Raw genomic sequence first — 16,715 nt, forward strand, 5'->3', positions numbered from 1 at the left:
GATATATATATAGACAGAATGATATGATTTCTGAGACGTCTCCAAAATAATATGAAGATAAGAGAATAGATGAAACAAGACTGGCCATGTGTTGTAACTGCTGAAGTTGGTAACTGTTGTTGGTACATGAAGATTTATAATACTATTCCCTTTGCCTGTATATCTGCTTGAAAACTTATAATCAAAAAAAGTTTATTTAAAAATTTAAAATACTTTATGAATTTGAGCAATAATCTTTAAACATTTTTCTCCTTCATATAAAACACAATCACTTTGGTGATCATTCAAGAATTTCAAATCTTTCCATGTACCTAATTATATTAATATGGCCTAATGAAGATCTTAATTTGCATAAAATACTAATAGGGAAAAGCAACCATAACTAAAAATCTGTAGTGATTACAACATTATGTTCTTAAAATACAGAGATATATATGTATATATATACATACATGAAAAAATACTGATATATATGTATATATATACATACATGAGTCATATTTTTTGAAATCATAAATAAAAACTGGCTTACCTCTCTCAATTTTTCTCGTTCACGTTCCCTCTCAGCAATACGTTTTCGCCTCTCTTCCTCTTCCTTAAGAGCATTTTGTGTTTCAGTTCTTAGCTTATCATCTTTAAGAATCTTTCGAATTTTCTTTCTGCCTTTTCCAGGAGACTTGGAATCATCATTTTCATCTTCTTCTTCTTCCTCTTCCTCTTCCTCTTCATCTTTATCTTCTTCAGAATTACTCTATGGAATTTAAACGATGAGAGATAAATACCACAAAATTGTCTAACTTATCCATTTCACATTCCAATAATTAATTTAACAAGAAAAAGTAAAACAAAACATACTGAAGAGCTTTAAAATTATACTTTGCAAAAAGGAAGAGCATTAATTGAAAACAACCCAGAAAAGGAGGTAAAGGACTGGAACAGATATTTCTCCAAAGATTACAGAAATATCCAATAATCCTGTGAAAAGATGTTCAATATTACTTGTAATTAGGGACATTTAAATCAAAACCACAGGGGTGTCTGGGTGGCTCAGTTTGTTAAGCGTTAGACTTTATCTCAGGTCTGGATCTCACAGCTTGTGAGTTTGAGCCCCGTGTTGGGCTCTGTGCTGACATGACAGCTCAGTGCCTGGAGTCTGCTTCAGATTCTGTCTCCGTCTCTCTATGCCCCTCCCCTGCTCACTCTCTCTCTTTCCCTCTCAAAATAAACATTAAAACATTTTTTAATAAATAAATAAATCAAAACCACAAATAAGATACTATCTTGCACCCATTAGGATGACTATTTTTTTTTTTCAACGTTTATTTATTTTTGGGACAGAGAGAGACAGAGCATGAACAGGGGAGGGGCAGAGAGAGAGGGAGACACAGAATCGGAAACAGGCTCCAGGCTCTGAGCCATCAGCCCAGAGCCCGACGCGGGGCTCGAACTCGCGGACCGCGAGATCGTGACCTGGCTGAAGTCGGACGCTTAACCGACTGCGCCACCCAGGCGCCCAGGATGACTATTTTTAAAATAAAAAATAAGAAGTGTTGGTGACGATGTAGAAAAATTGGAAGCCTAGTACACTGGGTAAACAGTGTGATGGTGCCTCAAAAAGTTAAATGTAGAATTACCACATGACCCAGCAATTCCATACCTCAGATTATAACCAAAATTAAAAGCAGGTACTCAAATATTTCTATGCCCACATTTATGACATTACTCAAAATACCCAAAGATGGAAACAACCCAAATGTTCATCAACAAATGAATGGATAAACAAAACGTGATATATACATAAAGAGAATATTATTTAGCCTTAAAAAGAAAGGAAATTCTGATACATGCTACAACACGGACGTGCCTTGAAAACATTGTCAGTGAAATAAGCCAGACACAAAAAGACAAATATTGTATGATTTCACTTATATGAAGTATATAAAATGGACAAATTCACAAACACAGAAACTGGAAGAAGTTACCAGAGGCTAATTACAGAGTTATCAGTTGTGAATGTAATTAAGACCACTGAAATGTACACTTAGAAATGGTTAAAAGTTTCATTTAAAAAGAAATGAACCCGCCTCCCCCCCATCTGGGAGCCTAGTGTTGACAGAATGAAACATATTACAGAGAACTTGTACTTACATAATCCTGATTACATGTAAGAAATTTCAATTGGCTAACATCATTGCTAGAAGTTTACTCACACATGAGTCATTATTCAGGATAAAATGTTTTACGTCTTCAGAAAACAGAACACTTCTCGTCAACTCTATAGCTCCAAGAATGTAAAATAACTAAGAACAACTTAAAATTTCCATCAGATTTAGTTAAGGAACAAAAAAAAATTGATAATATATCACATTACTGCTATTTATGTATTATTATATTACTGCAAATATTATTAATATTACTGCATATTTATATCAATAAGTCAATCTTTCCACAAAAGTATTAAAATATAAATAAACCATAAAAATTAAATTAATGAATGGAATGCAAAGAGGTAGTAACATATTTACTATAGTCTATGGTGCCAGTTATGATTCAAGCACAGAATAAATGTCATTACCTTGTTTTCACTGGATGAGTCTTCTTGAACCTTAATGCGTCGCCTTTTCTTTTTCTGTTTATAACTCCGCTGATTTTCTTCCAACTCTGCTTTCTTTGCAGACCTAAAGAACATTTAAAATGAAAAATAAAATATTTCAGGAATTTCCTTAAATTAATTATATACTATTTTACTTTTTAATTTTTTTGAGAGAGAGAGTGTGCTTGAGTTGGAAAGGAGCAGAGGGAAAGGCAGATCATCTTAAGCAGACTACGTGCCCAGTACAGACCCCAACCCAGGGCTCAATCTCACAACCACGAGATCATGACCTGAGCCAAAATCAAGAGTCGGACATTTAACTGATTGAGCCACCCAGGTACCCCTAATTAGATACTATTTTAGAACTGATTTTCCTTTGTGTACATTCCTAAAAAAGACAACAAAAACAAAAAGCAAAAACTCTTCATTAGGTTCAAAAAGGATAACCCTTATTTCAAATCCAATAATTAACATTTTAAGTTATTCAGAGGAGAGGTTTGGCATGAGTCATAAGATGGATGATGCCTTTAGAAATATAAATAGCCAACATACAAACAAAAAATATTCATCATCTCTTAGAAAAAAAGGCAGATTATAAAAGCTAGATGCTGGTTTCTTAAAATGAGCTTACAAACAAAAAAAGAAAATAGTAACAACTTTGGCAAAAAAAAGTACTTTGGGCTTAGAAATTGGTGTATAAAGTTACATATTTTAAGACAGTACATTCCTGGCATAAATAACAGAAACACATATCAATGAGAGAAAAATGTGACTCCAGATAAAACATCACATTTGTGATGAACTGATTTTCCACAAGGTGTCAAGACAATGCAACAGGTAAAACAACATCTTTTAGATAAATGGTACTAAGACTAGTAGTTATCTACATGCAAAGGAATAAAGTTGGACCTCTATCTTACATCATATATAAAAATTAACTCAAAATGGATCAAAATCCCCTTAAAACAGACAGACATATAGATAGATAATGTTCTAGCTAACAGACTGCTCACTAATTTATTGTTGAAAAAGTAAGAAAATGGCTATAGACATATTCTGCTGGGGGGGGGGGGGTCATAGGGAGAAAAAAACTGACCTGTATAAGACACTTTGAAAATATGTATGACAGGAGAGAGCTAAGATGGCAGCATAGTACAGGGACCCTAGGCTTACCCTGTCCCTCAAAGACAGGTAAATAACTATCAAATCATTCTGAATACCTAAGAAATTGACCTGAGAACTGATAAAACAAACGCCACAACTAGAAAGAGAGAAGAAGCCACACTGAAGAAAGTAGGCAGTTCTGAGGTGTGGTTTGGGGGAGAGACCGACCGTGTGTGCTGCAGAAACACTGGATTGCACAGAGATACACACAAGAACAACACATCCCCCAAAGCCACTGGTGGAAAATGAGAGGAGCTGATTTTCATGAGTTTTTGCAACCAGTGGAATCAAAGACTGGAGTATTAGAGGTTGGTGGGCTTGGCTAGAATAGAGACCGGAGTGCACTGTCCTACTACTGGACAGAAGGCAGGCAAGCAACCCTGTTGCTGTTTGTTCCACAAACAGTGCAATCTGTGCATGGGGAGACACTGTTCCCTCTTCTTAGAATGCATTTGTGAGAGGTGGCATTGCTTTATAAGGCAAAAAGACCAAGTGGGCACCATTCCCTCAAGGAAGTTTTGAGTTTAAAGTAGCAGGATTGGCTGTGATAGAGGTGAAAGGGCACTGCACTGCTCCAGGCAGGCAAGCAACCCGGGGAAAGACAGTGTGAAAACAGAGATCTGAAAAACACCTACTATGCACGAGTGGAAATTATTCGCTCTTCTAGAAGGGCTTCCCTCAGACGAGCCAGCATGGACTCCAACTGGCTGGTGACATTTCCCTCCCCACCCTCAGTATAAACCAACTTCAGGAAACAACATGGCGCCAACATTAGCTGCTTAACCTGCTTACACCAAGTCCTATCCCCTTGTGCTCTGCTGGTACTGCTTTTCTCAGACAAGTGTCTGAGACCAAAAGACCAGTAAACACCCATTCATGCACCACATCTACTGACCACAGAGCTCTGCAAAGCTTTAGTTCTAGTGGAAATACTATCAGGTCTCTCTTAGATAGCAGACAACAGCACACCTACTTAAAACGTACCACATTCTGGCCAAGGTCCCAACACTACCCACTGCAGGGAAGGAGAACCTCTGCAGATGACTAAACTGAGGAATAAAGCAGAGACACTTCCTGAAGTTCCGAGTCCTAAACATTATATGACCTCTTTTTCATGAAGCCATTACTCAGGAACAGGAAACCTAACAGGCTTTTCCAACACACAGAAAAAGATAAAGACATAAAGAAAATGTCTACATAGAGTAATTTATCCCAAAAGAAAGAACAAGAAAAGGTCAAAGCCAGAGATCTAATCAAAACAGATATAATATGCCTAATGCAGAATTTAAAGCAACAATCATAGGTTACTGCCTAGACTTCAGAAAAACATGGAAGACATCACAAACACATTTACCATAGAAATAAAAGAGCTAAAAACAATCATTCAAAAATTAAAACAGAAATAACTGAGATTTGAAACAGACTGGATGTAATGACCACAAGCATGGAAGAAGTAGACAAATGAACAAATGATACAGAAGATAGAATTATGGGGGTCGCCTGGATGACTCGGTTTAGTGTCTGACTCTTAATTTCAGCTCCATTCATGATCCCAGAGTCATGGGATTGAGCCCCATGTCAGGCTCTTCACTGGATGTGGAGCCTGCTTAAGATTCTCTCTACCTCTGCCCCTATCCCCCATTCACATGCTCTCTCTAAAAACAAAAAAAAAAAAAAAAAAAGAGGAAGAAGAAGATAAAATTACAGAAAATAATGAATCTGAACAAAAAAGAGAAAGAAGAATGATACATCATGGCATCAGGCATAGGGAACTCAGTGACACCATCAAATGTAATAATATTTGTATCATGAGAGCCCCACAAAAAGAGAGATTAAAGAGAGTAAAAGGTATATTTGAGAAAATAATAGCTGAAAACTTTCATAATCTGGGGAAGGAAACAGACATACAAATCCAAGAGGTACAGAGAACTCCCATCAAAATCAACAAAAGCAGAACACCAAGACATATCATAATTAAACTCGCAAAATATAGTAATAAAGAAAAAAATCATAAAAGCAGCAAGACAAAAGAAGTCCCTAACTTACAAGGGAAGATGCATGAGGTAGTAGCAAATCCCTTCATAGAAACGTGGCAAGTCAGAAAGGAGTAGCATGATATATTCAAACCTGAATGGGAAAAATCTGCAGACAAGACTACTCCATCCAGCAAGGCTATCATTCAGAATCAAATGAGAGATAAAGAACGTCCCAGACAAATAAAAACTAAATGAGTTCATGACAACTAAAGCAACCCTGCAAGAAATATTAAAAGGGACTCTTCAAGTGGGAAAGGAAGACCAAAAGAGACAAAGACAAGAAAGGGACAGAGAAAATATCCAAAAACAATGACAAAACAAGTAATAAAACGGCACTAAATTCATATCTATCAATAATCACGCTGAATATAAAAGGACTAAATACTCCAATCAAAAGACATAAGGTACCAAAATGGATAAAAACACAAGACCGATCTATAACCTGCCTACAAGAAACTCATGATAGACCTATGGACACCTGCACACTGAAAGTTACGGGATAGGTAAATATTTATCTTGTAAATGGACGTCAAAAGCAAGCCAGAGTCAGTATATGTATATCAGACAAACTAGATTTTAAACAAAAGACTTTAACAAGAGATGAAGACGGTTATTATATCATAATAAAGGGGTCTCTCCAAAAAGATCTAACAATTGTAAATATTTATGCCCTCAACATGAAAGCACCCAAATATATAAAACAATAACAGACATAAAGGAACTTATTGATAATAATACAATAATAGTAGGGGACTTAAACACTCCACTTAACAATGATGGACAGAACACCTAAGCAGAAAATGAACAAGGAAACAATGGCTTTGAATGACACACTGGACCAGATGGATTTAACAAATGCATGCAGAACATTTTATGCTAAATCAACACAATACACCTCCTTTTTGAGAGCACATGGGACATACTCCAGAAAAGATCACACACTAGGTCACAAATAAGGCCCCAAGAAGTACAAAAAGATTGAGATCATACCATGCAACTTTTCTAACCACAACACGATAAAACTTGAAGTAAACCACAAGAAAACATTTGGAAAGACTACAAATACAAAGAGGTTAAAGAACATCCTTCTAAAGAATGACTAAGTCAACTAGAAAATTAAAGAAAATTAAAAAATACATGGAAACAAATGAAAATGAAAGCAGTACAATCCAAAACCTTTGGGATACAGTAAAACCAGTCGTAAGAGGGGAAGTGTATACCAAGACAAGCCTACTGCAAGAAGCAAGGAATTCTCAAAGACAAAACCTAACCTTACACGTAAAGGAGCTAGAAAAAGAACAAGAAACATAGCCAAAAGGCAGCAGAAGAAGAGAAATAATAAAAATTACACGAAAAATAAATGACACAGAATCAAAATCAATAGTAGAAGAACAAACAAATCAATGAAACCAGGAGCAGGTACTTTGAAAAAAATTAATAAAACTGATAAACTCCTAGCCAGACATATCAAAAAAAGAGAAAGACCCAAATAAATAAAATCACAAATGAGACAGGAGGGATAACCACAAATACCACAGAAATACAAACTATAAGAGAATATTATGAAAAACTTTATGCAAACAAATTGGTAAATATGGAAGAAACGGATAAATTCCGAGAAAACATATAAACTACAAAATTGAAACTGGAAGAAAAAGAAAATTTCGACAGACTGATAACCAGCAATGAAATTGAAATTGGTAGTCAAAAACCTCCCAAAATGGGCACTTGGGGGGCTCAGTTGGTTGAGCGTCCAACTTCAGATCAGGTCATAATCTCACGGTTTGTGAGTTCCAGTCCCACGTCTGGATCTGTGCTGACAGCTCAGAGCCTGGAGCTGCTTCGATTCTGTGTCTCCTTCTGTCTCAGCTCCTCCCCCACTCACAGTCTGTCTCTCTCTCTTTCTCTCACAAATAAACAAACATTAAAAAAATTAAAAAAAAAAAAAAAAAAAAACTCCCAACAAACTAAACTCCAGAGCCAGATGGCTTCCTAGGGGAATTTTACCAAACGTTAAAAGAAGAGTTAAGGGGCACCTGGGTGGCTCAATCAGTTAAGTGTCAGACTTTCGCTTAGGTCAAGATCTCACAGTTTATGAGTTCAAGCCCTGCATCAGGATTCTGCTGTCAGCACAGAGCCCGCTTTGGATCCTCTGTCTCCCTTTCTCTGCCCCTCCCCTGCTTTCTCTCAATCTCAAAAATAAATAAACATTTATTAGAATATTTAATACCTATTCTTCTCAAACTAATACAAAATAGAAATGGAAGGAAAACTTCCAAATTCATTCTATAAGGCCAACATTACCCTGATTCCAAAACTAGATAAAAGACTCCACTAAAAAAGACAACTGCAGGCAAATGTCCCTGATAAAGACGGCTGCAAAAGTTCTCAACACAAAAGTAGTAAAAAAAATCCAACAGCACATTAAAAAAAATCATTCAACACAATCAAATGGGATTTATTCCTGTGCTGCAAGGGTGGTTCAATATTCATAAATCAATCTACATCATTCGCCACATTTATAAAGGAAAGGTTAAGAATCATATAATCCCCTCAATAGATGCTCAGTAAGTACTTGATGAAGCACAGCACTGAATCTTAAAAACCTCAACAAAGTAGATATATATGGAACATACATCAACATCATAAAGGCCATGTATGAAAAACCCAAAGTTAATAAAAGTTAATAAAATCAATAGCAAAAAACTGATAACTTTTCCTGTACAGTCAAGAACAAGAAAGGGATGTCCAGTCTCTCCACACTGTTATTTAACATACTAGTAGAAGTCTTAGCCTTAGCAATAAGCTAACAAACAAAAATAAAAAGCTTCCAATTATCAGCAAGTAAGAAGTCAAACATTAACTGCTTACAGATGCCATGATATGCTATATAGAAAACATAAAAGACTCCACCAAAAAATTGTTACAAATGATAACAAATTCAGTAAAGTTGCGAATTCAAAATCAATATGCAAAACTCTCTTTCATTTCTATACCCCAATAATGAAGAAGCAGAAAAAGAAATAAAGGAGTCAATCCCACTTCTAACTGAACCAAAAACCATAAGATACCTAGGAATAAACCTAACCACAGAAGTGAAGTATCTGTACTCTGAAAATGATAAAACACTTACGAAAGAAATTGAAGAAGACACAAAAAAAATGGAAAAACATTCCATGCTCGTGGGTTGAAAGAACAAATATTGTTAAAATGTCTACACTACACACAAAGCTATCTACATATTTATGCAATCCTTATAAAAATACCAACAGTATTTTTCATAGAACTAGACTAAACAATCCTAAAATTTGTATGGAACCACAAAAGACCTCAAAGAGTCAAAGCAATCTTTAAAAAGAAAAGCAGGGGCAGGGGAGGAGCCAAGATGTCAGAAAAGCATGGAAGTTTTCTGTGTGTCTCACGTCCATGAAATATAGCCAGACCAACACACCTAGAAAAATGATTGGAGGATTAACACAACAATCTGCATAAACTAAACCACAGAATAAAGGAAAAAGAGAAAAAATTCATTTTTATTTTGTTTTTATTAAAAATATTTTTCTTTAATTTTTATTACTATATTTTTTACTTCTGTGTGAACTTTCTTAAATTCTATTTTACTTCCATCATTTATTTTAGTCTACTTGAGTATATTCACCATTTCAAATTTTCAATTTCCTTTTTTTTTTTTCGCTTTTTAATTTCTTTTTCTTGAATGCAGAAAAACTTCACTTTTACTTTCAATTTCTATTAAAAATATTTTCATTTAATTTTTTTACTAGTTTTTGCCTTTAAGTAAATTTTTTCAAATTCTATTTTAGTTCCATCACTTTTTTTAGTCCACTACAGTGTATTCACTTTTTCAAATTTTCAAACGATGTCCTTTTTTTCTTTTTCTCTCTTTTTTATTTTTCATTTCTTTTCTTTTTCTTGAATACAGAAAAAGAAAAAATTCATTTTTATTGTTAATTGTTATTAAAAATATTTTTCTTTAATTTTTTTCTACTATATTCTTTACTTTTGTGTATTATTTTTTCCAATTATATTTTACTCCCATCACCTCATTTTACTCTACCTGAGTGTATTCATTTTTTCAAACTATCAATTACCTTTTTTCTTCTCCCCCCCCCCTTTTTATCTCTAATCTGTCAAACCACTTTTGATACCCAGACCAAAACACACCTAGGATCTAGCATCATGTAGTCAATTGTGTGTGTGTGTGTGTGTTTAATATTTTAATTTTAATTTTTTATTTTTTTTTAATTTCAATTTTTCTACTTCATCAATTCCTCTTCTCCCTTCAAAATGACAAAACAAAGGAATTCACCCCAAAATAAAGAAAACAAAGAAACAACAACCAGGGACTTAACCAACACAGATACAAGCAAGATGTCTGAACCAGAATTTAGAATCATGATAATAAGAATACTAGCTGCAGTCAAAAATAGATTAGAATCCCTTTCTGCAGAGATACAAGAAGTAAAAAATAGCCATAATGAAATTAAAAATGCTATAACTGAGCTCCTATCACGGATGGACGCAGTGGCGGCAAGGACAGATTAGGCAGAACAGAGAATCAGCAATATAGAGGACAAACTTATAGAGAATAATGAAGCAGAAAAGAAGAGGGAGATTAAGGCAAAAGAGCACAAATTAAGAATTAGATAAATCAGTGACTCATTAAAAAGGAACAACATCAGAATCATAGGGGTCCCAGAAAAGGAAGAGAAATAGGTATAGAAGGGTTATGTGAGCAAATCATAGCGGAAAACTTACCTAACCTGGGGAAAGACACATACATCAGAATCCAGGAAGCACAGAGGAACCCCATTACATTCAACAAAAACCAACCATCAACAAGGCATATCATAGTCAAATTCACAAAATACTCAGACAAGGAGAGAATCATGAAAGCAGCAAGGGAAAAAAGGTCCCTAACCTACAAGGGAAGACAGATAAGGTTTGCAGCACACCTACCCAGAGAAACTTGGCAGGCCAGAAAGGAGTGGCAGGATAAACTCAGTGTGCTGAATCAGAAAAATATGCAGCCAAGAATTCTTTATCCAGGAAAGCTGTCATTCAAAATAGAAGGAGAGAGAAAAAGTTTCCCAGACAAACAAAAATGAAAGGAGTTTGTGACCACTAAACCAGCCCTGCAAGAAATTTTAAGGGGGACTCTCTGAGGGGAGAAAAGATGAAAAAATGCATGTATAAATAAATAAATACCATAAGCAACCAAGATTAGAAAGGACCAGAGAACACCACCAGAAAGTCCAACTCTACAAGCATCATAATGCCAATAAATTCATATCTTTCAGTACTCACTCTCAACGTCAATGGACTCAATGCTCCAATCAAAAGACATAGGGTAACAGAATGGGTAAGGAAACAAGATCCATCTATATGCTGTTTACCAGAGCCCCACGTTAGACCTAAAGACACCTTCAGATTGAAGATAAGGGGATGGAGAACCATCTATCATGCTAATGGCAAACAAAAGAAAGCCAGAGTAGCCATACTTATATCACACAATCTACACTTTAAAATAAAGACTGAATCATGAGATGCAGAAGGGCATTATATCATAATCAAGGGGTCTTTCCACCAAGAAGACCTAATAATTGTAAACATTTATGTGCCAAATGTGGCAGGACCCAAATATATAAATCAATTAATCGCAAACATCAAGAAACTCATCGATAGTAATACCATAATAGTAGGAGACTTCAACACCCCACTCACAGCAATGGACAGATCATCTAATCAAAAAACCAACAAGGAAACAATGGCTTTGAATGACACAATGGACCAGATGGACATAGATATATTCAGAACATTTCATCCTAAAGCAACAGAATATACATTCTTCTCCAGTGCACATGAAACATTCTCCAGAATAGACTATATACTGGGACACAAATAAGACCTAAGCAAGTACAAAAAGATCAAGACCATATTGTGCATATTTTCAGAACACAACACTATAAAACATGAAATCAACCACAAGAAAAAATTTGGAAAGGTAACAAGTACTTGGAGAATGAAGAACATCCTACTAAAGAATGAATGGGCTAACAAAACAGTTAAAGAGGAAATTAAGAAGTATATGGAAGTCAATAAAAATGATAACACCACAGCCCAAAACTTCGGGGACATAGCAAAGGTTGTCATAAGAGCAAAGTATATAGCAATCCAGGCCTTACTAAAGAAGGCAGAAAATCTCAGATACACAACTTAACCTTACGCCTTAAGGAGCTGGAAAAAGAACAGCAAATAAAACCCAAAACCAGCAGAAGACAGGAAATAATAAAGATTAGAGCAGAAATTAATGCTATCGAAACAAAAAAAAAAACAGAACAGATGAAATGAAAGCAGAAACTGGTTCTTTGAAAGAATTAACAAAATTGATAAACCACTAGCCAGTTTGATCAAAAACTAACAGAAAATGAAGCAAATGAATAAAATCAAGAATGAAAGAGGAGAGATCACAACCAACACAGCTGAAATAAAAACAATAAGAGAGGGGCGCCTGGGTGGCGCAGTCGGTTAAGCGTCCGACTTCAGCCAGGTCACGATCTCGCGGTCCGTGAGTTCGAGCCCCGCGTCGGGCTCTGGGCTGATGGCTCAGAGCCTGGAGCCTGTTTCCGATTCTGTGTCTCCCTCTCTCTGCCCCTCCCCCGTTCATGCTCTGTCTCTCTCTGTCCCAAAAATAAATAAACGTTGAAAAAAAAAATTAAAAAAAAAAAAAAACAATAAGAGAATACTATCAGCAATTATATGCCAATAAAATGGGAAATCTGGAAGAAATGGACAAATTCCTAGAAACATATACACTACCAACACTGAAACAGGAAGAAACAGAAAATTTGAACAGACCCATAACCAGTAAGGAAATCAAATTAGTAATCAAAAACCTTCCAAAACACAAGAGTCCAGGGCCAGATGGCTTTCCAGGCGAATTCTACCAAACATTTAAGGAACAGTTAACACCTATTCTCTTGAAGCTGTTCCAAAAAATAGAAATGGAAGGAAAACTTCCAAACTCTATGAAGCCAGCATTACTTTGATCTAAAACCAGACAGAGACGCCACTAAAAAGGAGAACTACAGACCAATCTCCCTGATGAACATGGATGTAAAAATCCTCAACAAGATATTAGCCAAGCGGCTCCAACAATACATTAAAAAAATTATTCACCACAACCAAGTGGGGTTTATACCTGGGACACAGGGCTGATTTAATATCCCCAAAACAATTAACCTAATTCATCACATCAATAAAAGAAAGGACAAGAACCATATGATCCTCTCAATAGATGCAGAGAAAGCATTTGACAAAATACAGCATCCTTTCTTGATAAAAACCCTCAAGAAAGTAGGGATAGAAGGAGCATACCTCGAGATCATAAAAGCCATGTATGAAGGACCCAACGTTAATATCATCCTCAATGGGGAAAAACTGAGAGCTTTCCCCCTAAGGTCAGGAACAAAACAGGAATGTCCACTTTCACCACTGTTATTCAACATAATATTGGAAGTCTTAGCTCTGCAATCAGACAACACAAAGAAATAAAAGGCATCCAAATCGGCCAAGAGGAGATCAAACTTTCACTCTTTGCAGATGACATGATACTCTATATGGAAAACCCTAACGATTCCACCAAAAAACTGCTAGAATTGATTCATGAATTCAGCAAAGTTGCAGGATATAAAATCAATGCACAGAAATCGGTTGTATTCCTATACACCAACAATGAAGCAACAGAAAGAGAAATCAAGGAATAGATCCCATTTACAGTTGCACAAAAAACCATAAAATACGTAGGAATAAATCTAACCGAAGAGGTGAAAAATCTATACACTGGAAAGTACAGAAAGCTTATGAAAGAAATTGAAGAAGACACAAAAAAATGGTTAAAGATTCCATGCTCCTGCATAGGAAGGACAAATATTGTTAAAATGTTGATACTACCCAAAGCAATCTACACAGTCAATGCAATCCCTACCAAAATAACACCAGCATTCTTCACAGAGCTAAAACAAATAATCCTAAAATTTGTATGGAACCAGTAAAGTCCCCAAATAGCCAAAACAATCTTGAAAATTAAAACCAAAACAGTGGGCATCACAATCCCAGACTTCAAGCTATACTACAAAGCTGTAATCATCAAGACAGTATGGTACTGGCACAAGAACAGACACTCAGATCAATGGAACAGAAGAGAACCCAAAAATGGACCCACAAACGTATAGCCAACTCATCTTTGACAAAGCAGGAAAGAATAGCCAATGGAATAAAGACAGTCTCTTCAGCAAGTGGTGCTGGGAAAACTGGACAGCGACATGCAGAAGAATGAACCTGGACCACTTTCTTACACCATACACAAAAATAAACGCAAAATGGATGAAAGACCTCCATGTAAGATAGGAAGCCATCAAAATCCTCGAGGAGAAAGCAGACAAAAACTCTTTGATCTTGGCCACAGCAACTTCTTACTCAACACGTCTCCGGAGGCAAGGGAAACAAAAGCCAAAATGAACTACTGGGACCTCATCAAAATAAAAAGCTTCTGCACAGCCAAGGAAACAATCAGCAAAACTAAAAGGCAACCAACAGAATGGGAGAAGATATTTGCAAATGACATATCAGATAAAGGGCTAGTATCCAAAATCTACAAATAACTCATCAAGCTCAACACTCAAAAAACAAATAATCCAGTGAAGAAATGGGCAAAAGACATGAATAGACACTTCTCCCCAGGAAGACATCCAGATGGCCAACCGACACATGAGAAAATGCTCCACATCACTCATCATCACGGAAATACAAATCAAAACCATAATGAGATACCAACTTACACCTGTCAGAACGGCTAACATTAACAACTCAGGCAACAACAGATGATGGCAAGGATGCGGAGAAAGAGGATCTCTTTTGCATTGTCGGTGGGAATGCAAGTTGGTGCAGCCACTCTGGAAAACAGTATGGAGGGTCCTCAAAAAACTAAAAATAGAACTACCCTATGACCCTGCCACTGCAGTACTAGACATTTATCCACGGGATACAGGTGTGCTGTTTCATGGGACACACACACCCCATGTTTATAGCAGCACTATCAACAATCCAAAGTATGGAAAGAGCTCACATGTCCATTGACGGATGAATGGATAAAGAAGAAGTGGTATATATATACAATGGAGTATTACTCAGCAATCAAAAAGAATGAAATCTTGCCATTTGCAACTACGTGGATGGAACTGGAGGGTATTATGCTAAGTGAAATTAGAGACAGACACACAGCCATTCATATGAGGACTTTATGAGACAAAACAGATGAACATTAAGGGAAGGGAAACAAAAATAATACAAAAACAGGGAGGGGGACAAAACAGAAGAGACTCATAAATATGGAGAACAAACTGAGGGTTACTGGAGGGGTTGTGGGAGGGGGGAATGGGCTAAATGGGTAAGGGGCATTAAGGAATCTACTCCAGAAATCATTGTTGCGTTACTAATTAACATGGATGTAAATTTTTAAAAAGAAAATTAAAAAAAAAAAGAAAAGAAAAGCAGGGGTGCCTGGGTGGCTCAGGTGGTTAAGTGTCTGACTTTGGCTCAGGTGATGGTATCACCGTTCATGGGTTGGAGCCCCACATCAGGCTTTGTGCTGGCAGCTCAGAGCCTGGAGCCTGCTTCAGATTCTGTCTCTCTCTCTGCCCCTCCCCTGCTTGCACACTTGCTCTCTCTCTCAAAAATAAATAAACATTAAATAAACTTTTTTAAAGAAAAGCAAAGCTGGAGGCATCACAATTCCAGACTTCAAGTTAGAGTACAAAGCTGAAGTAATTAAGACAGTATGATACTGACACAAAAGCAGACACACAGATCAATAGAACAGATTAAAAAGCTGAAATGAACCCACAACTAAATGGTAAACTCATCTTCAACAAAGCAGGAAATATTATCCAATGGGAAAAAGACAGCCTCTTCAACAAATGGTGCTGGGAACACTGGGAAGCAACATGCAGAAGAAAGAAACTGGACCACCTTGTTACACCATATGCAAAAACAAATTCAAAATCAATTAAAGGCCTAAATGTGAGACAGAAAACCATCAAAATCCTAGAGGAAAACACAAGCAGTAACATCTTTTACACTGGCCTTAGCAACTTCTTACTAGATATATCTCCTGAGGCAAGGGAAACAAAAACAAAAATAAACTATTGGGATCTCATCAAGATAAAAAGATTCTGAACAGTGAAGGAAACCAGCAACAGAGCTAAGAGAACCATTGGAATGGGAGAAGATATATGCAAATGACACATCTGATAAAGGGTTACTATCCAACAATGTATAAAGAACTTATAAAACTCAACACCAAAAACTTAATTAACAGGCAGAAGAAATGAATAGACATTTTTCCAAAGAAAACATACAGCTGGCCAACAGGCACATGAAAAGATGCTCAACATCATCGTGAAAATGCAAATCAAGACTACAACAAGATATAACCTGACACCACTCAGAATGGCTAACATTAACAACCTAAGAAACAGTTATTGGCAAGAATGTGGACAAAGGGGATCCTCTTACACTGCTAGTGTGAAGCAAACTGGTATAGCACTCTCCAAAACCATATGTATGTTCCTCATATAGTTAAAAATAGGGGACCCCTCAGTGGCTCAGTAAGATGAGTGTCAGACTCATGATTTCAACTCAGGTCATGATCTCATGGTTCACTGGCCGAGCTCTGGATCAGATCCTCTTTCTGCTTGGATCCTCTCTCTCTCCCTCTCTGCCCCACTCCCACTCCTGCACTCTCTTCATCTAAAAATAAATAAACTTTTTAAAAGCTAAAAATTGAACTACTCTAAGATCCAGCAATTGAACTAATAAGTATTTGTCCAAAGGATACAAAAATA

General features: G+C 36.3%; 1 protein-coding gene across 12 annotated transcripts in view; it reads right to left on the bottom strand.

Moving 5' to 3' along the window:
- ATRX (ATRX chromatin remodeler) overlaps positions 1 to 16,715 on the bottom strand; it is a 303,341-nt gene that overhangs the window by 134,489 nt on the left and 152,137 nt on the right. For all 12 annotated transcript variants that reach the window (XR_006710928.1, XM_045471900.1, XM_045471902.1 and 9 more), the window contains 2 exons: positions 2,576 to 2,678; positions 533 to 751 (listed from right to left, as the gene is read on the bottom strand). Coding sequence is in view for 11 of the 12 variants with exons in the window: in XM_045471900.1 (XP_045327856.1) it covers positions 533 to 751; positions 2,576 to 2,678 (322 nt within the window). In the remaining variant the exon portion in view is untranslated. The remainder of the gene's footprint in view (positions 1 to 532; positions 752 to 2,575; positions 2,679 to 16,715) is intronic.

Source organism: Leopardus geoffroyi, chromosome X (genome assembly GCF_018350155.1).
Source record: "Leopardus geoffroyi isolate Oge1 chromosome X, O.geoffroyi_Oge1_pat1.0, whole genome shotgun sequence".
NCBI lineage: Eukaryota > Metazoa > Chordata > Mammalia > Carnivora > Felidae > Leopardus > Leopardus geoffroyi.